Source organism: Ranitomeya variabilis, chromosome 2 (genome assembly GCF_051348905.1).
Source record: "Ranitomeya variabilis isolate aRanVar5 chromosome 2, aRanVar5.hap1, whole genome shotgun sequence".
Classification (NCBI taxonomy): Eukaryota; Metazoa; Chordata; class Amphibia; order Anura; family Dendrobatidae; genus Ranitomeya; species Ranitomeya variabilis.
Window position 1 is genome coordinate 675,285,271 of NC_135233.1, and position 21,044 is coordinate 675,306,314.

Genomic DNA, 21,044 nt, shown 5'->3' on the forward strand with positions numbered 1-21,044 from the left:
CCTTTTGAGCTAGTACAGCCATGAGTCTTCTTGGGAATGATGCATCAAGTTTTTCGCACCTGGATTTGGGGATCCTCTACCATTCCTTGCAGATCCTCTCCAGGTTCATCAGGTTGGATGGTAAACGTTGGTGGACAGCCATTTTCATGTCTCTCCAGAAATGCTCAATTGGATTTAGGTCAGGGCTCTGTCTCGACCAGTCAAGAGAATGGTCACAGAGTTGTTCTGAAGCCACTCCTTTGTTATTTTAGCAGTGTCCTTAGGGTCAGTGTCTTGTTGGAAGGTGAACCTTCAGCCAAGTCTGAGGTCCAGAGCACTCTGGAAGAGGTTTTCATCCAGGATATCTCTGTACTTGGCTGCATACATGTTTCCTTCAATGACAACCAGTCATCCTGTCCTTGCACCTGAAAAACACCCACATAGAATTCCAACAGTGAAACATGGTGGTGGCAGAATCATACTATTTGGGCAAGTGATGAGCAGTGCCTGGTTTTCTCCACACATACTGCTTATAATTATCACCAAAAAGGTCTATCTTCTTCTCATCAGACCAAAGAATCTTATTTCTCATAGTCTGGGAGTCTTTCGTGTGTGTTTTAACAAACACTATGCTGGCTTTCATATGTCTTGCACTGAGGAGATGCTTCTGTCAGGCCACTCTGCCATAAAGGCCCGACTGGTAGAGGGCTGCAGTGGTGGTTGACTTTGTGGAATTTTCTCCCATCTCCCTACTGCATCTCTGGAGCTCAGCCACAGTGATCTTGGGGTTCTTCACCTCTCTCTCAGTAAGGCTCTTCTCCCCCGATTGCTCAGTTTGGCTGGACGGCCTGGTCTAGGAAGACTTCTAGTGGTCCAAAATGTCTTCCATTTAAGGATTATGGAGGCCACTATGCTCTTGGGAACCTTGAGTACTGCAGAAATTCTGTTGTAACCTTGGCCAGATCAGTACCTTGCCGCAATTCTGTCTGTGAGCTCCTTGGCCAGTTCCTTTTGACCTCATGATTCTCATTTGATCTGACATGCACTGTGAGCTGTGAGGTCTTATATAGACAGGTGTGTGCTTTTCCAAATCAAGTCCTATCAGTTTAATTAAACACAGCTTTACTCCAATGAAGGAGTAGAACCATCTCAAGGAGGATCACAAGAAAATGGACAGCATGTGACAAATGAGTGTCTGAGCAAAGGGTCTGAATACTTATCACCATGTGATATTTGTTTTTCTTTTTTATTAAATTTGCAAAAATTTCTACATTTCTGTTTTTTTTTCAGTCAAGATGGGTTGCTGAGTAGTTATGAGCCAGTATACTTGTTGCTCAGGTTTTCCTGAGAACTCTCGGGTGGTCTCCGAGTATTTGTGAGTGCTCCCGGAGATTTAGTTTTTGTTGACAACAGCTGCAAGATTTATGGCTGCTATCCAGCCTGAGTACATGTGGGGGTTGCCTGCTTGCTAGGCAATCCCCACATGTATTCATGCTGTCTAGCAGCCATAAATCATGCAGCTGCTGTCAACAAAAACAAAATCTCCGAGCACTCCCAAATACTCAGAGACCACCCGAGCAACGAGTATTCTTGCTCATCATTAGTGCTGAGTATACATTAATGTGAAAAAAAAAAAAGGAACTTTTTTGAATTTACCAATTGGCTGCAATGAAACAAGAGTGAAAAATGTAAAGGGGTCTGAATACTTTTCATACCCACTGTACATTACCAGGACCACCATCAGTGCATGATATATCAATTGTAATGACAGGTTACATGTCAGACTCTTATACATTTGTATTGCATGACCCGACAATGTCCTGTATGTTCTGAACAATGGTAGTAGATACTGGGAGTTGTTGCTATTAGTCATCATCTGACTGCGAACCATATAGCAACCACAGTACTGATGAGAATTAGTCTGTATCACAAAAAAAAAAATCTGCTTCCAGGTACCTTTTATTGATGATAGTGTCTCCGATTGGAGTCATTCTCTTTATTTGTTTCATCTTGTCCAGATGCTATGATGACTTTTCACAGCTCATCTCCGCAGACTTCCTTCTTCTTCGGTATTGTACAGCACATCCCCACATGATACCTTTCAAAATAGTAGTGTCATCATGATGCGCCTGAATAAAAAGTTCTGCCCTATGCTGAGCCCCAGAATAAATAATTGCCCTCACTATATTCCATGCACAAAATATGACCCCCACACTGTCCCTCTTATGGTACATTCCCTTCACATTGCGCCCTCCTTTCCATACTGAGCCCCCTCTTTACACTGTCCTCTCACTGGGTCCCCCATGTTTTTATACTGTGCCCCCTCATCACTGCCCCCACCCACCTCCCTTCTTGGTATATTGTCTCCCCATGCTACCCCTCCAGACTACTCTACTCAATCTCTATTCTGTGCCCACTGGCCCTTTTCTACCCCTATACTGTTTCCTCACGCTATTCCCCCTTCCTCATATAATCTCCTCCCACATCCCCTTGCTAATCTTACTGTCTCCTGTCTACACCCATTCCAATACTGTCGCTCCCTACACTGTGTCCACATACATTTCCCCCTCACTCTTCATACTGTCTGCACCCATCCTCCCATGCACCATGCGGTCTGCACCCATCTCCTCCCTCACTCACTCACCATTTTGTGTCCCTATACATTCCCTCCTCACTCCTCATGTTGTCTACACCCATTCCCCCTCATACTGTTTCCTCATACATTTCCCCGCTTCCCCCTCCCCCTCTCCATTTTGTCTGCACCCATCCCTTCTCTTTCCCTAAACTGTGTCCTCAAATCTCACTCCATCCCATATTGTGCCTGTACCCATCCCTTCCTCTCATAAATCTTCAGTGTCTTTAGCTCCACTGGAACATTTACCACCAATGTGCGCCTCTCCAGCTTCGGCGATTGACAGCTGCATGATCGATCACATGACCTGATCAGGCTGCTGACATCACCCTGACCTGGTGTCCTAGTTTAATTGTACTTGCGTCTTATCACTGGCATCCGGCTCAATGCACCTTCTGTGAGCCAGCTGACAGCCTGCTCAGAAGAGAATGGCCGACTCCCAGTCCGGGGGCAGCAAAGTGCAGGCACTGGGAAGACTCTCCTGATGCGGTGGTCCGACGGCGCATCCCTATCTGCTGTGCCCAGGGTAGATGCCCCACTACTCACCCATGATGAACGACCACTTTTTCCATATAGACATAGGGAGAAAACTGTCAATTTGCAGCAGAAAGGAAGAGCTAGCCCACCGATATTGAATAGGTGGACTCTGTGTTAACTGCAGTTAAAATCCAGTGACCTTATGAAAACTTTGGCAAAAATAACACATCCCAGGAGACTACATATCTTACAATACTTAAAATTATTCTGTTAGCCCAGAAAGACTGTTCAAACCAAATACAGGCACTATGATCACCCTTGGTGTGGCCAAATAGTTCAGTGTACCATCTCATCTACTTGTTTTCCATCTTTCTCTGTCCTTCTTTGGTTTTATAAAGCCAAAGCTGTCAATCAAAATAGAAGGGAGGGAAGGAGGGGTAGATAGAGAAAAAATAGATGGGAAATTGCACCAAGCTGTTTGGCCACGCCAAGGGTACATTGAGCGCCTGTGCTTGATTTGATCAGTCGTTCAGTGCTGACAGTCTCTCTTTAAAAGGACTCTGTCAGGTCTAATCAAGCCTTCCTGAGTGTGATCAGAAGATCCAAGTCAGGACTAGTTCTGGGGAATCAGTATCTTGATGGACTAGTTGTTTAATTAACATATGCAACACTGTCGTATTAAATTCAGTTTTCAAACACTGCAAAGTTAGTAAGCCCCATGAAGCACCTTGTCAGATTAAAGGTATCCCCATGTGTCATGTTACATTAGCAGTTGAGGACACTCAGGAAATGTTTTTAAATGTGGCAGAATAAACTCTGACAGATTCTGTACAAGTACTACTTAGCATTAGTGATGAGCCAATATACTCGTTACTCGAGATTTCTCGAGCACGCTCGGGGGTCCTCCGAGTATTTTTTAGTGCTCGGAGATTTAGTTTTTATTGCCGCAGCTGAATGATTTACATCTGTTAGCCAGCATAAGTACATGTCGGGATTCCCTAGCAACCAGGCAACCCCCACATGTAATGAAGCTGGCTAACAGATGTAAATCATTCAGATGCGGCAATAAAAACTAAATCTCCGAGCACTAAAAAATACTCGGAGGAGCCCTGAGTGTGCTCAAGAAATCTCGAGTAACGAGTATATTCGCTCATCACTACTTAGCATCAATTGTATGTGGTAGACTGCTTTTTCCTTGGTGCTTTTCCCTAGACCAATCATATATTGTTTTTGTTTATTGGGGAGATAATTGAAGACATCTAAAGTCTAACACAATCAGTAAAAATGGAGTGAAAGCAAACTGAACTAGTGTTTTGTTCTGCCTCCTCCAGCTGTAACATTTTGCTAACAAGACATTTTTTTTTCTTGTACCATTTCTGACTTGACAGGAAGTCTTATTCATAATCATACGGTTCTTTGATTAGCATGGGGTTTTCTGCATTTTTCTGAATGTCATAGTTCAGCTTTTCTTGAATACAGCTTTGTTTTTATGAACTCAGTTCAAGAAATGGCAAAATAAATTGGATGAATTCTATTTTTCGAACAAAAATGCCAGCATACATTGAAAAGTTATTTTTGCCCGAAGTTATTTTATTCACTTTATTTTAAAAAATAGCAGTACTTTAGTATGGGACGTGCGGGAACAGTGTTAGTAGAACACACAGGGTTAGGAGGAGATGCTTTTTGTGGTTGTTAGTTTATGGCAGGGTTTATAATTTTATAGGTTTTCCAGTTGAAATGAATAAAGATCATTTGATAATGAAGAGTTATATAACTCTGATACATGTGCACAACAAGGCAGTCAAAATTGTGTTTAAGTGTAAAATTGTAGGAGGAGAAAAGGAAGAAAATGGAGGAGGGTGAGGGCCATCCAGAAAGAAAAGCAAGGGAAAGATACTAAATGAGGCTAAGGGAGGGAAGGAGCAAACCCTTTTGGCCTCTTCTACCCCAGATGAGCCTAAGCCATGGCCCAAAAAGAAGCAAATCACTGGATCCCAATGTATCTTTATACCCTGCAGTGTCGTAAAAGGAACTGTGCTGTGACTGATATTTAGGAAGGAAGATCCTCTGTACTTTGTAGGTCTTCAATTTTGTGAAACCAGAGATTGAGGAAGGATGTGAACTTCACCACAGTTCCAGGATGCGGGCAGCATTATCAAGGAGTTTCACAATTAAAGCCTGGTAGGATTTCACGGGTACGTCACTACTATAAAGCAGGAAAATGGCGTGGGAGAATGCTAAGCAATGGTCAGTGAAAGAGAAGGTTATCACCTACACGTCCTACCAAATGGGTGTTAGAAAGTTGGCACAAATAATTCCAGATGATGCCAAAGTAGTACATCGTCGTATGTATTTTAGAAGGGACTTTGTACCATCTGGAAAGCAATTTACGTGGTGCTCCATTTTCTGGCAGTCTAGATATGGAGCAACTATACAAAGGAGGTTTTAATCTCTACATGTAAATAAGAATATTTCATTCATTGAAAATATGCCAAGGTTTTGAAAATAGACATATTGTCATTGCAATGAGATTATTACATTTTTCCACACCACAAACAATACCATATGTTGCTACAAAATATATGATCACTATGACAATTGTGATAACTTTTGGACAAATACAGAAGCAGATAAAGTTCAGCATCCGTATTTCCCAATAGTCCGTTTTTGCTTACACAATCCACAAAACAGGCCGCAAAGGGGAAGGCGGCAATTCTTGGGCAAGCCCAAAGTGGGCATTTTTACAAGCAGTCCTATAATGTGGCTTATGTGTTCCTTTACACACAGACCAAGACAGTCTTATTGACACCTCTCCATTCTTAACCAGGCTTAATGTCACCTTACAATAGCAAGGTGACATTAACCCCTTATTACCCCATATGCCAATGCTACAGGGCAGTGGGAAGAGAGAGGCTAAGTGACGGAATAGGCGCATCTTACAGATGTGCCTTTTTTGGGGTGGCTGGGGGCGGATGTTTTTAGCCGGGGGGGGGGGCAATAACCACGGTCCCTCTCTAGGCTATTAATATCTGGCCTCAGTCACTGGCCTTCCCTCTGTGGCGGAGAAAATTGTGCTGGAGCCCACGCCAGTTTTTTCCGTGAATTAACCCTTTAATATACACCTACAGCTCCCAAATTTTACCGACACACACACACTACTATCATTATTAGGGTGGGATGTATAAAAATATAGCGGACATGCAATGGTTTACTGTATGTAAACCATGTCTCATATCCTGTCAGGTTCTGCAATGATTTTATAGAACCCGACAATTGAATTACCAGCTATTCTGCTATCTAGGGGTATGTGTCCACGTTCAGGCTTGCTTCAGGCTTTGGTCAGGATTTTATGCAAGTAAAATCCTGACCAAAACTGCACCTGAGGTCACTGGCAGGTCACCTGCGGTGTACCTGCATGTTTTGCTCATTGTAGCAACATGCTGCGTTTTGAAAAAACGCACCGCGCATGCGTTTTCGCGGCAAAAACACATGCGTTTTTAAACGCATAGTGGAGTTGGGATTTCTTGAAATCCCCTCCACTATGCTGTAACATCTGGACGCCGCGTTTTTGATGCTGCGGAAAAATGCAGCGTCAAAAACGCAGCGTTTCCTGAACGTGGAAACATACCCTTACTCTGTATGAGAAAAAAAAATATATATATATATATATATATATATATATATATATATCTCTACCTATACCATGTGTAGACATTTAATTTATCTATTCTATTCTAACTTGTCAGTGTGATTTTAGATTACACTGCACTGAATTGCCGGCATAAATAAAGGACATCGGAGCCTATTTCTCGCATGTCATACTGATGGTCCGTGTGGTGTCTGAGTTTTTCTCGCACCCATAGACTTTCATTGGCGATTCTTGGCTGATATATGGTGCAAATCGCAGCATGCTGTGATGTCTCTCGCACGTACAATACGGCCGAGAAAACAACGGATGATAGAAGCTGCCCCATTGATTAACATTGGTCCGAATTGCCTTGGCAAACATCAGGACCACACAGTCATGATCTCAAGGTGCCGATGGGGATAAAGAGGAAGCCCGCACACTCTGTTAATCATTTATATGATGTAGTCACTATTGACAGCAGCATCTAAAGGTACCGTCACACTAAACGATATCGCTAGCGATCCGTGACGTTGCAGCGTCCTGGATAGCGATATTGTTGTGTTTGACACGCAGCAGCGATCAGGATCCTGCTGTGATATCGCTGGTCGTTGATTAAAGTTCAGAACTTTATTTGGTCGTCAGATCGCCGTGTATCGTTGTGTTTGACAGCAAAAGCAACGATACCAGCGATGTTTTACAATGGTAACCAGGGTAAATATCGGGTTACTAAGCGCAGGGCCGCGCTTAGTAACCCGATGTTTACCCTGGTTACCAGTGTAAAATGTAAAAAAACAAACAGTACATACTCACCCTCTGATGTCTGTCACACGTCCCTCGCCGTCCACTTCCTGCACTGACTGTGAGCTCCGGCCGGCCGCAAAGTGAAAGTACAGCACAGCGGTGACGTCACCGCTCTGCTGTTAGGGCCCCGGCGCTCAGTCAGTGCAGGAAGCGGACGCCGGGGGACGCGAAGGTGAGTATGTAGTGTTTGTTTTTTTACATTTTACACTGGTAACCAGGGTAAACATCGGGTTACTAAGCGCGGCCCTGCGCTTAGCAGCCCGATGTTTACCCTGGTTACCCGGGGACCTCGGCATCGTTGGTCGCTGGAGAGCGGTCTGTGTGACAGCTCTCCAGCGACCAAACAGCGACGCTGCAGCGATCGGCATCGTTGTCTGTATCGCTGCAGCGTCGCTTAGTGTGACGGTACCTTAAGGGGTTAAACAGATATGGACGGTTCCAACACTGATCGTGGCTGATACAGCAAGTTGTCAGCGAAGTGTACAGCTGACAGCTGCTGGATTGTCACCTGTATGGGGATACTAATCTCATATCTCAGGTCAGTAAAAAGACTTATTGGCAGTCATTAAGGGGTTAAATGACAAGCAGAACGGGCCATCCCCTTTATTACTGACCGCTCTATGATGTTTGGTATCTAAAGTGCTAACGTTGATTCCCTTGTGTATTGCAGATATTGCCGTGGTAGAAATGACAGATGCTTTTCGCCAGCCTTCACTGTTTTACCACCTTGGTGTTAGAGAAAGTTTTAGCATGGCCAACAATATAATCCTATATTGTGATACAAACACTGAAACTCTACAGTCTCTTAAGGTAATAAAAAGCTAATTAAATGTGTTCACAGAAAAATTTTTAGTCATGTACTATCATTTGTTTTGCATAAATTTCCTTGGGCTCAGTTCACATCACGTTTTCAGGTGCGTCTGCAACATATATTTGAAGTATTTCCCAGGGTATACCCTAAGGGTTTGTTCAGAGTTTTTTTCTAGGCATTTTTGGAGCAGTTCTGCTCAGAAAATAAGCCTGAAAAATTCACTAAATAAAACGCTAAAAGAAGACTCTTCCTGTACATTTTTATTGAAAGGTGATTGTTTTTCATACTTCAGTATCTGGATCGTTTTTAGTTAGCTCCAGGTTTACAAAAACGACAAGCATTTAAAAGAAGTAACTAGACAATAATTCCAGGCGTTTTCTCTTATGGGGTTCCTCCATACTTTGTGATAGAAGTCAATAGAAAGGCTAAAAAAATCTCAAAAATATGCTTGGGCTTTTTTTGAGCATTTTGTAAGTATTTTTGCCTTTAAAAAACCCACTAGCGTTTCATTCATTCATTGCCTAAAGGGAATCTGCCAGCAGGTTTTTGCTACCTCATCTGAGAGCAGCCTGACGTAGGCAAAGAGAAGCTGAATCCAATAATGTCTCACTTAGTTTACTGGGTGCAGCCGTTTTGGCAGTTTTTAGCTTTAGTAATGCAGCAGAGCTGAGGCAGCTGCTCATGCCCACACCAGGCTCTCTGTGTACAAAGTCCATAGACAGTAAGGTGCCTATCACAGAAGGGGGCGGAGTTGGACTAGCATGCATTCGCTGCTGTGTCCCAGCAACGATAAGCTCCTGGTGCTAAAACAGTCATTGCAAGCAAGCAAAACCTCGGAGCTTGATAAGAGAGGCAGTGCTGAAATCTGTATTTCATCCCCACAGCATGCTGTCTTCAGCTTACATAGCAAAAACCTGCTGACATATGCCATTTAAAGGGAATCTATCGACGGGTTTTCGCTATGTAATCTGAAGACAGCAGGCGCTAGAGGCTGAAACACAGAATTCAGGGATGTGTCACTTGTCAAAGTGCATGCTGTTTACTAACTCTGAAGGTTTTATCACAAAGAGATAAACCTTGCTGGATTACATTAGCCTAGCAAAGCCCCCTTTCCCTGTGATATGCAACTTGCTGTTTATGGACTTTGTACATGGACAGCGTGGTGTGGGCGGGGTTAACTTCCTCAGCTCTGCTTCATTCTAAATCTAAAAGCTCTGATTGTGTCAGAACAGCTGCACTAAATAAACTAAGTGATACATTGTTGGATTCAGGGTCTCTATGCCTCCATCAGGGTATTCTCAGATGAGGTAGAAAAAACCTGCTGACAGATTCCCATTAATGGATTTCAAACTAATTTTTCTTTTGGTACATGCTGCTCTGTTCAGTTTTTCACTGGGAAAATACTCAGGAAAATATTCCTGCATTCAACCCAGGAGCTTAAAATCTATCTTACTCTGAAGTTGTCCCAGCATGGCAACAGACTGGTCCCTGTTTGTCTGGTGCATGGTACATATGCTGGATGCAGTGTATTGGAGGAGTGTAATCACCACTTCTCCGGTCCGATTCCTGTCCATTCATCATTAGTTCCCTCCTCACTTCTATCGTATAGCAATTATCAATCTTCCCTGCATCCATATCCCCCCCCCCATCCCCGGAATCGCTTGTATCTTAAATTGTATGTATATATTGTCTTATTTGTAAGTTAAAATAACTTATTTTTTTCATATTAAAAAGGCTCATGTTCTTTTCCTATTGAACAAATTTCCATCTTTATTTACCTACGTAATGGTGAATGAATTTTATTTTTAATATAATTATATATTTTTTTTCTGTTTAGGAGATTATTTGTCAAAAGAATAATGTGAGTATTGATTCCATGTATCTTTGAAGTATAATAATAATAATCCAGAGTATCCAATCAAGTTAAATAACATGCAAACAGATGATTTAATATGTAAAGACTAGATATGCTATCAATGACTGATATATGTCTACCAACTGTTGGGACCTGAATCGATGCCTAAGGGTATGTGCACACGTTGCGGATGTTGCTGCGGTCCGCAGCGGTTTTAACGCTGCGGATTCGCAGCTGTTTTCCATGAGTTTAAAGTACCATGTAAACCTATGGAAACCAAAATCTGCAGTGCCCATGCTGCAGAGAAAAACACGTGGAAATGCTGCGTTGTTTATCCCACAGCATGTTCATTCTTTGTGCGGATTCCGCAGCGGTTTACACCTGCTCTATAATAGGAATCCGCAGGTGTAAAACCGCAGGTGGAATCCGCACAAGAACTGCATAAAATCCACGGTAAATCCGCAGTAAATCCGCAGGCAAAACGCAGTGCTTTTTACCTGCGGATTTCTCAAAACAGGTGTGGAAAAATCCGCAGAGGTTCCATCTATGTGTGCACAAACAGGCTGCGTTCCACAGGAAAGTACAATGCGGTATTATATTAAAGCCATATCATAAAAACCCTCTCTACAAACCCAGGCTTACTCGCCCTCACCAGGTCCAGTGCGGGGCCGTTGCCACTGCTCCCAGTGTCTGTTATTATTGGAAGTGCTGACGTCACATTCGCAGTGCTCCAGATTACAAGCGATCTCAGCAGCTTTGCATGTGTTGCCAGCACAATACATTCAGAGCAGTTGATCTCACTTATTGGCTGCAGCGTTGTCAATGTTGCAGACAATAGCAAACACTGAGCAATGGCAGAGACTTGACACTAAACCAAGGGAGGGTGAGTAAGGCACAAATTGTTTGTATGTTTTTAAAGCAAATTGGAGTCGGGGGACAGTGGATTTAGTTCTATTGCCAACCCAGTTCCACTAAATTTCAATATAGCCTCATCCAGCACAGTTCCAAAAAATGCAAACTACATTGCTTACAGATCAATTATTCTGCTGTGCACCTAGGGGCCAATTTATTAAGAGTGATGTTGCGCATACCAGTCTTAATGTAGCGTATGACGCACCATATTCGTTAACAGGTGCATATCACTCAATGAATTAAACACATCTTCTCAGTGGCATGCGCCTTTGTGCACCTTGCCAGAAATGCTACTCTAGTTAGGGACTGGAGTAACCTTTATGGCGTAAACACGCCAGCACTTTTGCTGAATGTAACCACTCTATTTTGGTGGAGCTTCTTCATATTGGCGTGAAAACATCAAAAGTCGTTAATTTTTTTATGTGCAACACCATGTTGCACAAAACATGGTGCTTTTTCAGAGCATTTGACACCAGTATTATTAAAAGCTTTGATGAATTGCCTCATCTTTGTAGGTGTTCTATTGGATTTCAGGTAGCAAAAATAGAAGATAAAAGAGAAATTATGAATTATTCATACATTGCTACACACAGCGGAAATAAAATGAGAAGACTGTAATGATACAGAAACAGAAGTAATGACAAGCTCATTACAACTAGCTGAGCATTGGGAGGCTGTGTTATCAGACTTTAACTGTCTCAGAAATGAATTTATTCTCACTTTTGTAAAAATGTATAATGTAGAACATTGTCTGCCGCACCTCGCAAACCTATAGTGGGATATTGAAATCCAAGGGGAAGCAGAGTCAAGGACGTTTTAAGAGCAACAGCAATAAAAATTAGAATATGACAGCATCCATATAGGTAGATAAAGTCTATGTCAGTAAGATAAGGAGGTAGGGAGTGCTTTGGTGTGTGCAGCTATATCTCCATCATTGCCATACACTTAGAATAGTATGACAGGGAATATATGCATCAAGCCGCTCCATTCAGTTCCCTATTCTGGCCCATAGTTGAGACCCACACCAATGAGATGTGATAATTTATGTAGACTAGAAAACTCATTTAACTATGCCAGTTGAAATGCAATTCAGATGAAATATGATTTCTTGAAAGATTTTTTTTTTTAACCAATTTAGTCAGCCTCTTTGCTTATTTTAGTAGCGCATCCTACTTATCGTATGCCAAAGACTTTGTGAATTAAATCTAGCACATCCTGTACCACAACCCAAGCTCCAGCAAAATTCTCATGATATTAAAAGCTTCTTTAATATTCAATGCTATGATCAGCTAAAAAATCATTCCAAAGGATTGTGGGCTGCCCTGGAACTTCACTGGCAGCTCTATAATAATAATAACAATAATCTTTATTTTTATATAGCGCTAACATATTCCGCAGCGCTTTACAGTTTGCACACATTATCATCGCTGTCCCCAATGGGGGTCACAATCTAAATTCCCTATCAGTATGTCTTTGGAATGTCAAGTTCTAAAACTCTTTTATTTAAGGGAATCTGTCACCCCATTTTTCGCCTATAAGCTAAGGCCACCACCATCAGGGGCTTATCTGCAGCATTCTGTAATGCTGTAGATAAGCCCCCGATGTAACCTAAAAGATAAGAAAAACAAGTAAGATTATACTCACCCCCAGAGGCGGTCCCGATGCGGGGCGGTCCGATGGGCGTCGCGGTCCGGGTCGAGCGCCTCCTATTTTCAAGCGATGACGTCCTCTTCTTGTCTTCCTGCCGCGGCTCCGTCGCAGACGTACTTTGTCCTGTTGAGGGCAGAGCAAAGTACTGCAGTGCGCAGGTGCTGGGAAAGGTCAGAGAGGCCCGGCACCTGAGCACTGCAGTAGTAAGCTACATAAAGATATACCTAAAAAAAAGAATTGTGATGTCATTTCTTGTTCAACCTCTTCATTTACATACTCCATTGAAGAATAATGTTTACACACAGAGGTAGATAGATGATAGTTAGATGATAGACCGATATGGGATAGATCTATCTATCTATAAATATCTATCTATCGATAGCTAGATAAGATATATCGATAGATAGATAATAGATAGATAATACCAAGCCCAATGTTTAGTAATAAATATAATAAAATGGTAAAAGAGTTAGGCCGGGATCACACATGCGAGAAACTCGGACGAGTCTCAGCTCAATACCCAGCACTGCCGACGGCACTCGGGAGCATAGCGTGCTGTTGCATGTATTTCTATGTAGCCGCACGCTCTGCTCCTGAGTGGCGGCGGCAGTGCCAGGTATAAAGATGCGAGGCTCGTCCGAGTTTCTCGCATGTGTGATACCGGCCTTAAATAAAGACACACACACACACGAAATCTGCGTTAGGCCGGGGTCACACTTGCAAGAAACTCGCACAAGTCTCGCACCTCAATACTGTGTGTGTGTCTTTATTAAAGGCCGGTATCACACATGTGAGAAACTCAGACGAGACTCACATCTTCTCACATCTATACCCGGCAATGCCGCCGACACTCAGGAGCGGAGTGTGCGGCTACATAGAAATACATGCAACAGCACGCTCCGCTCCCGAGTGCCGGTGGCAGTGACGGGTATTGAGGCGAGAGACTCATGTGAGTTTCTCGCAAGTGTGACCCCGGCCTTAAAAGCAATGTTTAAATTAAAAAAAAAAAAATTGAAAAAAAAATGATGTGGGCTCCCGCGCAATTTTCTGCGCCAGAGAGGGAAAGCCAGCGACTGGGGGACCGATGTTTGTAGCCTGGGAAGGGGTTAATACCCATGGAGACTCCCAGGCTATGAATATCAGCCCGCAGCTGTATATTTAGCCTTTACTGGCTATAAAAATAGGGGGACCCCCCCAAAAAAGATGACGTGGGGTCCCCCTATAAATTATAGCCAGAAAGTCTACACAGACAGCGGGCTGATATTCATAGCCTAGAGAGGGGCCATGGATATTCCCCCCCCCCCCGGCTACAAATACCAGCCCCCAGCCGCCCAAGAAATGGCGCATCTTATAGATGCGCCAATTCCGGCCTCTATCTTCCCACTCCCGAGTAGCGGTGGGATATGGGGTAATAAGGGGTTAATGTCACCTTTGTAAGGTGACATTAAGCCGGCTTAGTAATGGAGAGGCGTCAATAAGATACCTGCCATTACTAATCCTATAGATGTTAAAGAGTTAATAAAACACACACACACACACGCAGAATTAAAGTATTTTGATAAAATAAAACACCACACAGATTTGACCATATTTTTATTATACGCTCAATACATGCGATGCCCTCGTCTCCTGGAAAAAAAGAAAAATAATAAACCAACAGTATACTCCCTGAGTCCAACATAGTCCTTAATAACGAGTGTCCCACGACGAGTCCAGCTCTGCTACATCTGGATGCCTGACATCCAGACATAGCAGAGCTTGTAGATGATCACTGGAGATAACTCTCCCGCGATCACTTACCACTGCAGCGTTCTCACAATCAGCTGATCGTGAGAACCAGACTAGTGACCGGAGATAACCCCCTGGTCACGTGCACGGCAGTTCTCGCGGTAAGCTAAGTTATCGCGAGAACTTAGCTTACCGCGAGAAATGCAGTGGACGCGGGACTTCCGGCAGCGGGACAGGTAAGATCGCATGTAAATTAGGAGACATGCGTAGTAAGCTGCCTTTACGCAGTTACCACGCATGTGACTAATCATTAGATGTGGTTTTACCGCATCTAATGATTATCTATGGGAAACGGAGCGTCGCTGCATTGTAAACAGACATGCTGCTTTCTGAAAAGATGCGCCGCATTTCCGTTTACGTGGGTCTGCCGCATGCGTGTTTTAACGCATAGTGGAGACGGGATTTCATGAAATCCCCTCCACTATGCTGTAACATCTGGACGCTGCGTGTTTGACGCTGTGGCTCTACGCAGCATCAAACACGCAGCGTTTCCTGAACGTGGAAACACACCCTTAGGCCTGCCCAACACATCCAGATCATTCAGCACCACGCTGGGGGGACAGCGCTTACTGTAGCGCTGTCTCCTGCACGGCACACGGACTGCACACGGACAGCATCCGTGTGTGGTACGTGTTTTACACTGACCCATTGACTTTAATGGATCCGTGTGATCCGTGCGCTCCCACGAACACTGACATGTCTCCGTGTTTTGCACACGGTCCGCAAAAAATCAATGACGTGCAGAGACACATTGATTTTAATGTGTCTACGTGTGTCAGTGTCTCCGATACGTGAGAAAACTGACACCTCACGTACCGGAGCCACTGACGTGTGAAACCGGCCTTATATAAAACTGAGCTGTTACTCACCTGGGTGCAGAGCTGATGCAGTCTTCGTTGATTAATTACAGCTGTGACCTCAGATCTATAGCACTAGTAAATACTGCTGCCAATCCCAAGTCAGCGGCTCTAGCAATGCAAATGGCATGAGCCACGGAGCCAACTGATAGGCTGCAATGGTGACATTATCTCTACAGTAATGCAGCCAATCTAAAAATAAAAGAGTAGCGGCGGAGAGGTAGCACTGAATCAAAGCTTAGTTTGTTAATTTCTCCGTTTCTGAGTTCATGTAGGAATTGTGCTTCATGATCTGCCTGGAAATTACTTGGATTCTTAGTAGCTCATTTTCTTCCTCTATTTTCAATTCTTGCGGTTTCACAGGAATCATATTAGATTTTCTCAGGACATTTTGTACTAATTTTATATTCTGTTGACATTCCCCAACAAAGTTACATGACTGTATAAATCTGAATATACAGTACAGATTTGTCCTCCCTGAACTTCTCTCTAATTGCGTTACATTATGGAATGTGTCATGATACCATTTCAGATAGTCTCTTGCTATTTAGTAAAAAGGACATATACTGTAACTGATGCGTGATGGGTTGCAGGCTGAAGGTATCCATCCCATCATAGCCATCTAGTAAAAAAGACTTGCCATATTAATAAATGTATCCACTATATATATATATATATATATATATATATATATATATATATATATATATATATATATATACTAGATGGTGGCCTGATTCTAACGCATCAGGTATTCTAGAATATGCATGTCCACGTAGTATATTGCCCAGCCACGTAGTATATTGCCCAGCGACGTAGTATATTGCCCAGCGACGTAGTATATTGCCCAGCGACGTAGTATATTGCTCAGTGCCGTAGTATACTGCCCAGTGACGTAGTATACAGCACAGAGCCACGTAGTATATTGCACAGCGAAGTAGTATACAGCACACAGTCACGTAGTATATTGCCCAGCCACGTTTGTCACAGGTTAAAAAATAAAAAATAAACATATACTCACCTTCCCGAGGGCCCTTGTAGTCCACGGCAGCTTCCGGTCCCAGGGTTGGTCTGAGCGCAGGACCTGTGATGACGTCGCGGTCACATGACCGTGACGTCACGGCAGGACCTTTCTGCGCAGGACTTGTGATGACGTCGCGGTCACATGACCGTGACGTCATGGCAGGTCCTTCTGCCATACCATCTTTGCCACCGCAACCTGTAACGGAAGATGGCGGGCGGCGCGAGCGGCTCAGCGGACTACAGAGGGTGAGTATAGCCGTTTTTTTAATTTATTTATTATTTTTAACATTACATTTTGTACTATTGATGCCGCATAGGCAGCGTCAATAGTACAAAGTTGGGGACACACAGGGTTAATAGCGGCGGTAACGGAGTGCGTTACCCGCGGCATAACGCTGTCCGTTACCGCCGGCATTAACCCTGTGTGAGCGCTGACCGGAGGGGTGTATGCGGGGCAGTGAGTGCGGGGAGTAAGGAGCGGCCATTTTTTTCAGGACTGTGCGCGTCGCTGATTGGTCGCGGCAGCAGCTGCCAAGACCAATCAGCGAACGAATAACCGCGACAGAAAGACGGAAGTACCCTTAGACAGTTATATAGTAGATATTGTAGCGTTTCACCCGCTACAGGTCTTGGGGACACTCGCTTGGCAGCAGAATCATCATAGACAGGCACGGTTCCTCACACAAATCAGTCCACATGGTTTATTGAATCTCCGCATAAACCAGATAGGGTACAGTCCGTTTCATTACAGCCACGAAACATTACAGGACATCAGACAGTTCATGTAGCAGATAGGCTTCTCTGCTATATATTATGATCCCCTTGTCCGAGGTTACCTCTCAGGAATTCCACTCCTCACACGGACTTCATGTCACTCCAAGGTCCTCAACACAGACCGTACAGGTCTACGGTCTCCAGGTGCTTCCAGGACGACTCCACTCCCAGGAGTCTCCAACACTGACCGTCCAGGACCCTGCACAGGAACAAACGGCTCCATACACAGGAACCTCACAAGACCATGTGACCCACACCCTGGTCACATTATCTACCCTTAACCACTCCCATGGGTGGGAGTGTGGTTTTGTGGCTAGTTTGTCCCGCCCATCTCACACAACTAGCCTAGTAAGTCCCCCATGATCATTATACAACATCACACAAACTCTTGTGGGACTACAGGTCCCAGAACAACCACGTTACATCAGACTTACCACGCAGACTCCCTCTGCGACATATATCGGCCATTCACCACACTACCAGTCACTGTTTCATCATAACCCTGCCTCCAAGTGCATCTTGAAGAGCACACACAGCGCCCCCTGGCTGTAACATTGGTCACTACACCACTATATATATATATATATATATATATATAATCAGTCAATGGATGATAATAATCAAGTAACATCCAATGAGGTATCTAACAAGCATTGAGATATTTTGGGTTTGGGGAAATATCGAAGGGGTTGTCCACAAACAAAATACATTTTCATCAATAGATCTTGGAATGAAAATATGTTCCAGTTAGTTGTTGAGTTCTGGACCTTTATAGGTCACCTTCCCTACGATCAGAAATCACAGATTTTTGGGTTCAGTGTATTTTTGCTGCGTTCTAATTACCACACTTGTACATTTGGATTTACTGCATGACATTCTATTGTTGAAAATACGCAGAAATTCACATTTTCATCTTGTAAACCTGCACCGCTGGTGAGTTTTGCACAATGTTAAATAGTAGCACAATAGGCATGGGATTTCTATAAATCCCATCCACTCTGCTTGCAACGTAGAACGCGGCGTTTTGGACTCATTGAAAATACGCTACGTCCAAAATGATGCTATTCCTGATCGTGGGCATGCAGCCTTAGAAGAACATAATTTAAAGAGACATTTTTAAACTTGGCATAGAATCAAACACCACTCTGATCTGGCCTGGTGTCTTGGGTGATATACTCCAAACAGGGTTAGGAACCAGCATTCTTCAAAGTTTTTGAGAGTGGGAGTTATCTCTGCATGACCGCTTTTGAAAATCACCATGAAGGAGAAAGTAATTTTTCATCTCTAGTTTTCTTTGGAAGTTATGCTTGAGAGAGGAGACCTTTTTTAACGCTTGATCTGTTATTTGGTAGGTGTGGTCTGTGGGCTCTGTAGGGAAGAGGTGCGACCGAGATGTTAGTCTCATCCTTAACAAGCTCCTTGTCCATTATCTCTAAGAACAACTTGTCTTCCATTGACTTTGAGACCTGACCGTCTTGTTTTGTTCTCTGAGTGACTGTACACCCTAACTGATCCTCATAGCTGTTGGATATTATACTGCTGTCATGAGTAGAATCTACTAGAGGGCTGGGTAGTTGGGTGCTGTGTGGCAGTTTCTTGGCGTGGATGTCATTGTTACAGGGTTGGAACAGAGATGGGTGACCATTCTCCAGAATATTTTGAGAACTGAGAGTGCATGCGTTCTGGGCATACGTCTCTTATTATGACCCATCCTAGGTCTAGCCTTTGGACATAGGGAGCATTGCAAGGCCCATTGATGTGACGTCCCACTTTATGAACTTGCAGGATATCTGTAACGATTTATTTTTGGATTCGTTACAGCTCTGGTTCGGCTATAATTTAAATGTTGCTTTTTTCCTCTTGGGCTAGCCAGGGTTAATGTCCGTATCCTTCCTGGCAGCTTCTTTGTTGCTGGTCAGCTGATGTGGGTGGTGACTGCTCTCACCGTCCTTTAAATCGTAACATGATGCATCAGTTGACTGTTGGTAATAGAATGAAAACCAGCCTAGGAGTTTGTTACTTTTTGGTGCCAGCAGTGTATCTGCTGCTTCTGTGGAGTTTGGGTTCCTGCTTCCATATCCTCTGCTGTTTGGAGCTTGGCAGTAGAGGCTGGAGCTAAGTATCATTTTCCTTTTTCTTGTCGGTATCAACACAAGGGAAGTGAGAAGCAGGAGACAATCTGCAGTGGTGAGGTAGCGTCCTTGCTGGCCAATGCACTAGCCAGGGTATAGTGAGGTGACAGCTAGGGACTAGGCACGTGGCGGGGGAGAGGACCCTCCTAGGGCATTAGGGGAGCTTAGGGATAGGCACAGGTTGTAGTTAAGAGGTGCCACATCTCTCGCTTCCTACTGTTAGGGCCTTCCTCTCCCTTTTTTCCATCCCGTTGTTTGTGTATGTGGTGCCGTCCGCTGGACTTACCCATCCCGAGGGTGATAATATCTCTTCCCAGGAACAGGATTATATGGGCCTGGTGGTCAAGTTCTGCTAAAAGGTGTGCTATACGTTTTAAGTGAGTGTTGTGGATTGCCACATTTGGAGTAGGACTTTCAGATCTGTTGTTAGGAATTTGGTTACATTCAATGATTGTAGGTAGTGGTAGGCTGAAGTGCCCATCTAAGGACTCAATTTAGAAATCGGTAGCCTTCCTGCCTGCTGTTGTCACAATACCTGAACATGTTTTTAATGAGTAGGGAGTGCTTGGCCCTTTAATATTGAATAGGTTAAAGAACGTTGATCTAGCCAAGGATCTGTTATTTTGATCATCCAAGATGGCGTATAGTTTTGTAGCTTTGGCCCTACGGGGTAGACTCTGTTAACCCTGCTGTTCTGTTCGGGTCATAGTGACCCGAACAGACTTTTTGCGGCCCTGTAGATTTTTTTCTGTAAGTCTCTAAAACTTGAGACTCCTTGACTTTTCCTCATTTGGGGGGACCTACATATGAGTATATATATATTTTTTTTTTTTCGTTTACTTTTTGCTACACGAAAAAAGTTACACTAGTTCTGTTCGGGTCATAGTGACCCGGCATCGTTTTTAACAGCTGTGAGGCCATATTTTCAGTGAAATAAAGGAGTTATAACCTCAGTTGGGTCTATTTATTGCATCTACTATTGTATATCAATTGATTTATTTCCTAAATTATTTCAATGGGGTCGTACACGCGCTTTACCGGGGGTATGCATTGAGATCTGCGCACCATAAAAATGGCTTTATATTGATTATTTTTGGTGCACAGTCTATTCTAAAATGTAGAGTGCATCTGGAGAGATCACTAGGTGTGCACTACACGTGTATATTATGCGCAGAATGGACTGCTCAGAACGCGCTGTCTAACATGTTTTGTTTTGTAAAGCTGAGCTGTAAAGTGTTGCAAATATTTTTTTTTGCTAAGTAAGGGCCCCTTCACACTGTGCAATCAAAGTCTGAACGAGCGTTCGATTTGTGACGTTTATCCGTCCTCGTTCCGAGGTTGCAAAGTGTGACATGGCGTTACGATTTGCGACGCAGCCCAGCATCGTACGATGTGAAAGAAAGAGCAGAACTTTCTTTCGTCGTAAATGTCCCGCTGTGGCGGTCGAAATCGTAGTATGTGACGGCGGTCATACGAGCTCGTAATGCGACTACGTGGGTTGGGCTTCCGCATACCTGTCTCCTGATTGGGCGTGACGTTTTAGCACGCCCATGCTGGTAATACGTCACGCTCGGAGTCGTAGGACTATGGCGGTGTGAAGGGTAGCGTACGATTGCGACGCGTGACGTTCACATCGCAACTACGTCAGAAAAAGCGTTAACATCGTAGAGTGTGACCGCTGGCTACGAGCTCGTACTGCGATGTCGAATATGACGCAAATGCGTC

At 43.8% G+C, this 21,044-nt stretch overlaps 1 protein-coding gene across 3 annotated transcripts in view; it reads left to right on the forward strand.

Moving 5' to 3' along the window:
• Nucleotides 1-21,044, forward strand: part of MAP3K5 (mitogen-activated protein kinase kinase kinase 5) — a 270,104-nt gene that overhangs the window by 97,090 nt on the left and 151,970 nt on the right. For all 3 annotated transcript variants that reach the window (XM_077289289.1, XM_077289290.1, XM_077289291.1), the window contains exons 2-3: nucleotides 8,188-8,327; nucleotides 10,166-10,189. In XM_077289289.1, coding sequence (XP_077145404.1) covers nucleotides 8,188-8,327; nucleotides 10,166-10,189 — 164 coding nt within the window. The remainder of the gene's footprint in view (nucleotides 1-8,187; nucleotides 8,328-10,165; nucleotides 10,190-21,044) is intronic.